A 5,377-nucleotide genomic window follows, 5' to 3' on the forward strand; every position below is an offset into this window, starting at 1 on the left:
CTGGATGTCCTACCTGCTATATGTTGCCACCCAAGCACTACTAAAACACATTTAGAAGTCCAAATTATGCCTATAGTAACTATACTGTATTATATGGTTACTAATATATAAACATGGTCCATGTTGATGTCAACTTAGCTAGGGGTTGGGTTGCTAGTACTCTCTGTTTTGCTGTGGGATGCAGCAGTAGCAAATGAAATCCAATATATATAAAGAAAATTGGTAAGGAACGCAACAACAAAGGGTTCATAGCTCAGTGGTAGAGCATTTGACTGCAGATCAAGAGGTCACCGGTTCGAACCCGGTTGGGCCCTTAAATTTTTGCCGTTTCGTCCCTTTTATTATCACATCGGCGTTTTTTATGTTTGAACAAATACATCTATCATGTTCATACAGAATTATGAACGACGAGGATATAAGAAAACAAAGGAAATCGAATACGTAATCAACTCATATTATGTGAGCGACCATTCAGAACACCAAAAAGCACAATGCATGTAGTTTTTCTATTAAGCGAAGTATTTCAGGTCAAGAGCAAAATTAGATAAAATGTTTATTCCACCAGCACTTTTCCTCCGGAAATTTTGGTTGCTTTTCTTTTGGGAGGGTCAAAATACATTATTCAGTAATAAAATCGGGTCAAAAATCATTATTAAGTAACGAAAACCAAAAATAGCATTTAAAAATGGCGTTGCCCGGGTTCGAACCGGAGACCTTCAGTGTGTTAGACTAACGTGATAAGCAACTACACCACGACACCTTTATTCTTTGCACCTCCCAATATTAAACCGAACAACGATTCGAACTGAACCAGATCACGTAAAAGTAGTAGTTAAAAATTTCGTCTGGAGTCAGTAAAAGAGAGGCCTTTTCTTCTCTTCCCTCAAACCATAGCCTTTCCTCTTTCTCCTTCAATTTCTACTCTCTTTCCCAAAATACAGACAAACAGAGACGTAAATACATAAAAGTACAAAATGGTAGAGGCATCTTTGAACATGAGCTTAGACGATCTCATCAAGAAGAAAAAAACCGGTACCGGAGGTAAACCTCGCGGCAGAGGTCGTGGCGGCGCCTCCGGTCCTGGTCCTGCTCGCCGATTCCCAATCGTTCAGCTAACTGAGCTGCACCTTATTCCACCGCCAAGGTCGAATTTTTTAAAGATTTAATTGAAATTTTTTGGTTTTCCGGTTCCATACCTTCCTTCAAATTTCTCGTCTGCATAGAGAAATATTTTTACGGATTTTGATTCTTCTTCGTTCGTGTGGATAAATTATTGTAATCTGATGGAAAGTTGGTGGCGGTTCAGGCTCCTGAGGCGGCGTGGAATCATTCTATATTCGCGGCGGCAGATCAAGCTTTCCCCTTTGGACAAGCCGGTGGTGGTCTGGCGGCGTCTTCCATATCGACTGGGACAAAGCTCTACATCTCCAATCTCGATTACGGCGTCTCAAATGAGGATATCAAGGTGGCTCTTTTCCCCCTCTCTAGCTCGTTGTTGTTTTTTAATTATGTTCTTTGTTTGGAGATTTGTAGTGATGAGTATTTTGGGATTGATGCATACTAGTTAATTTTGATGTCCTTTATGTGGATTCTTTTGATTTTTAAATTGCACAGTTAAATATCTCTTGAGCTTTAGTCAAAGTTTTGACCTTTCGTTTGCAACTGTTTGCTTGTATTCATTATTTATGATGCAATTATTCTTGGGAGAATAGTAAGACGAGAAAAAAGGAGATGAAATGATATTGTTGTTAATCAAGTGAGGAGGTAAATAAGCCAAAAAGGAGTACTACAAGTTTAAGTCAAAAAGGAGATCATGAAACTACTGGAGATGTAGCTGAGGATAGAGTTATCTGTTAGGCTTTGACTAGGTTAAGAAAGACATTGAATTGAAAGTGGCCATACTCTCACAGACTAGATTGAGCTGTCTGTATATTTGCCAACTCTTCTGCCGGCAACGATGCTTGTTCGAATGGAATTTGTAGTTTGTGCTTGGATTGGTTTATGCAGAAGAGATTTATAATTTTTGGAAGTAGTGTTTGCAATCTCTTTGGAGGTTTATTGATCGGCCACCAATTTTAGCTTGTAAAGATGTATGTGCTGAATTGCAGGAGCTCTTCTCAGAAGCTGGTGACCTGAAACGCTATGCTATACATTATGATAGGAGCGGGAGATCAAAGGTATTTTAGTAACCTTAGACTATGCACTTTAAAGGAAAACAGTGTGGTTTGGCTGAGACTAATGGAACTGCTTCTTCAGGGAACGACAGAGGTGGTCTTCTCACGTAGACAAGATGCACTAGCTGCCGTTAAAAGGTACAACAACGTTCAGCTTGATGGGAAGCCAATGAAGATTGAAATTGTTGGGACCAACATTGCCACTCCCGCTTCCCCTGCTTTCAATGGTACTTTTGGTTTTGGAGATGTTAATGGAGGTCCCAGAAGGTATGATCTGTTATTCACCCAGATGTTAAATTGGTTTAATTTTTTCTTTTTGAGCTTTTCTATTCAGCTCTTTGATGATAAATGAAAATAGGCTTTGATAAGATTGAAAATTGGTTTAATTTTTTCTTTAGACTATGCACTTTAAAGGAAAACAGTGTGGTTTGGCTGAGACTAATGGAACTGCTTCTTCAGGGAACGGCAGAGGTGGTCTTCTCACGTAGACAAGATGCACTAGCTGCCGTTAAAAGGTACAACAACGTTCAGCTTGATGGGAAGCCAATGAAGATTGAAATTGTTGGGACCAACATTGCCACTCCCGCTCCCCCTGTTTTCAATGGTACTTTTGGTTTTGGAGATGCTAATGGAGGTCCCAGAAGGTATGATCTGTTATTCACCCAGATGTTGTTAAATTGGTTTAATTTTTTCTTTTTGAGCTTTTCTATTCAGCTCTTTGATGATAAATGAAAATAGGCTTTGATAAGATTGAAACTCTAACTGAGTGCTGGTTGCATCACGTGTGGAGATTCCTTTTATGCACTTGCGGGCCTCTTCACCCACTCCTAGAAAGGTCATGGAAGAAGTATATATATTTTATTGTGGAAGGCATTTTGTTATTTTTTCCGGGTGCTACTTCTAGCAGCAAGTTTTAGAACGGTTTGACAAGACCGGTAACTGTAGTTCACCGGTAGAGAAATTCATGCATATATGAACAAAGTGGAGAAATTAGCTAGTTTTGTCTGAGTCATCTTCAGTTGAAGTGAAACAAGACAATGAATTAGGGAAAATTGATTAATGGGAGGTCAGTGTTAGAGACTTAAATAGGAGTTAATCTTCTGGGTAGATCATACAGAGGTATTTTATCGAAACAACTATCACGCAAAGTTATCGGGGAATGTACGCTTTGTTTGGCTGCAGGAAAGAAGAAAATTGAGTAAAAGTGGGAGTTAGTAAGCCTTTTTAGCAAACCTTTCAAGGTTTAGACAAGAATATGGGGACAACAGTTATTTCGAGGAGAAAATTTATGGACCCAAGAGAATACATTGTCTCGTTATGTCTTTCCTCTATATTGCATACCAGGCATGCTGTCTTCCTTTTCTTTCCTTTCGCTTCTTGGGATTTTAAACCAAGCATTATGGGAAGTTAGTTAAGTAATTCAAGAAAATTTGCATTTAACCAAATACGTAGTTTTGAGGGCATGAAGTAGATTTTGATGATTTGAGATAGAAACTGAACTAATGGAGAATCATTTCATACTTATTGGGATTTCTATCATAAATATCAAGATTTTTTTCTGTAAACTCATACTAAGACTTATTCTTTTAGTTCGTTACTTCATTAGCTTCCCTGTGTTAGCTTTGATGTCTTTAGTATATTGAGTATTGGAAGTATTCTTTTTTTAATTGGATATCCCCATAAGGGACAGTCTTGGAAGTATTTGACAGGTGTTTAAATTGGTAAGTCCTTTTTTTAATTAGCACAATCAATAAATTAAATGTTCGGCCCCTTGAAGCGTGAGATTGTGTTGAGTACCTTGCCTTTCCTGAGGAATGTAGAGGTACGTAATTGTTAATTAGATGAATGTTGTTACCCAAACAAAGTCATCATGCAACACCGAAGTTGGTGAAGAATTGAAATTGTTGCACTGGAGAGCATAATTTCCTTGAAGTGAGGTTACAAAAGATTAATTAGGGTTAGTGTTGGAGGCTTGCTATGCCTAGGGGCCAATATGATGGCTTTGGTTTGGAAAACTTAAGAGTTCCCCTCTGTGGTTTAGACTCCACCTCTTTCCTTACTTGATTAAATGAATCACATGCTGACAACTATTTAGTACTTACTCAGCTGATTGGATGATCAGATGGCAGCTCATTGTAAGTGAATTTAGCTTCAATGACGAAAAAATATTTCTGAATAGGTTGATCTCTAGTTTTAGAATTGTTTGTTTTAAATCTTTAATGGAGTTTTTCATTTGGTTTCTTCCTCTCTTTTGATGCTGTTTAACGTAGATGTATTAATAATTGGACAATGAAGATTTAGAATTAGTTTCTGTTCTTTTGTGGTAAAACAGTGGTCAAGCAAGACGTGGTGGCTTTGGGAGGTCACGGGGTGGTAGAGGACGCGGTCGCGGATTTCGAGGAGGCAGCAGAGGACGGGGAAGAGGAGATCGTGGAGAAAAGGTATCTGCAGAAGATCTAGATGCTGATCTGATGAAGTATCATTCAGAATCAATGCAGACAAACTGATGGGTCCGGTAGCAATGTTTGCCTCTACATCCAGTGCTTAGTGGAGCCAGACTTTCTGTACTTTAGTGTTCTTCTCTTTTCAAGTTGCAAGAAAGAAAGTACTTAAAGGAAGATTTAAACATTTGCTGTATGGGAATTGAGCTTCTTCTTTATTTGTTCCCTTGATTTGGATTTGTGCTTGGGTGGAGTGATTTGTGTATTCTACCAACTCTTTAGTTTAATTAAGAGGTGGACGATTAGAGTGGAAATGCTTATCCTTGCCCATCCCACGACAAAGCTTTGCCTCGAAGGTGGCAGACGCCAGCTGAAGGTGGTGGCCGCCCTGTGTCCTGGAGTCCTGCAAGTGCTTCTTGTAGTCAATAATTTGGGCGTCAATTGTGAGGTAGTTTTTGTCACTTTGTTCTTGTCCACTGGTTTCACAATTGCAGTCCTTGTGCACTTTGCAGTTTTGCTGTAAGAGTGGACTTAATTTTATCCATGTTGATAATGACTTCTACAAACTGTTGACTTAGGAAGCAGGTAAGTGGGATCAATTTTGAGTGACTAAAGCTGCCTCCCCTGAAGTAAGTGGGATCAATTTTGAGTGACTAAAGCTGCTTCCCCTGACTAGAACTGCCTCCCCTGAAGATTTTTTCTTACTTATTGCAAATATATATTTCTACCTTTTATAACATGTTTATAACGAGCTTGAAAAAC

At 38.9% G+C, this 5,377-nt stretch overlaps 1 protein-coding gene and 1 non-coding gene across 2 annotated transcripts; both read left to right on the forward strand.

Moving 5' to 3' along the window:
• Positions 1 to 242: 242 nt before the first annotated feature.
• On the forward strand, positions 243 to 314 carry TRNAC-GCA (transfer RNA cysteine (anticodon GCA)). The gene has a single exon. It is a non-coding gene; the product is annotated as a tRNA-Cys (tRNA).
• A 502-nt stretch (positions 315 to 816) lies between these two features.
• LOC104119547 (THO complex subunit 4A) lies at positions 817 to 4,929 on the forward strand. Its single transcript, XM_070188686.1, is given in 6 exon segments — positions 817 to 1,095; positions 1,098 to 1,144; positions 1,307 to 1,465; positions 2,109 to 2,177; positions 2,634 to 2,818; positions 4,507 to 4,929. Coding segments are annotated over 6 exon segments (756 nt in total). The 5' UTR covers positions 817 to 974; the 3' UTR covers positions 4,682 to 4,929.
• The last annotated feature ends 448 nt before the right edge of the window (positions 4,930 to 5,377 follow it).

Source organism: Nicotiana tomentosiformis, chromosome 11 (assembly GCF_000390325.3).
Source record: "Nicotiana tomentosiformis chromosome 11, ASM39032v3, whole genome shotgun sequence".
In the NCBI taxonomy this organism is placed as follows: domain Eukaryota; kingdom Viridiplantae; phylum Streptophyta; class Magnoliopsida; order Solanales; family Solanaceae; genus Nicotiana; species Nicotiana tomentosiformis.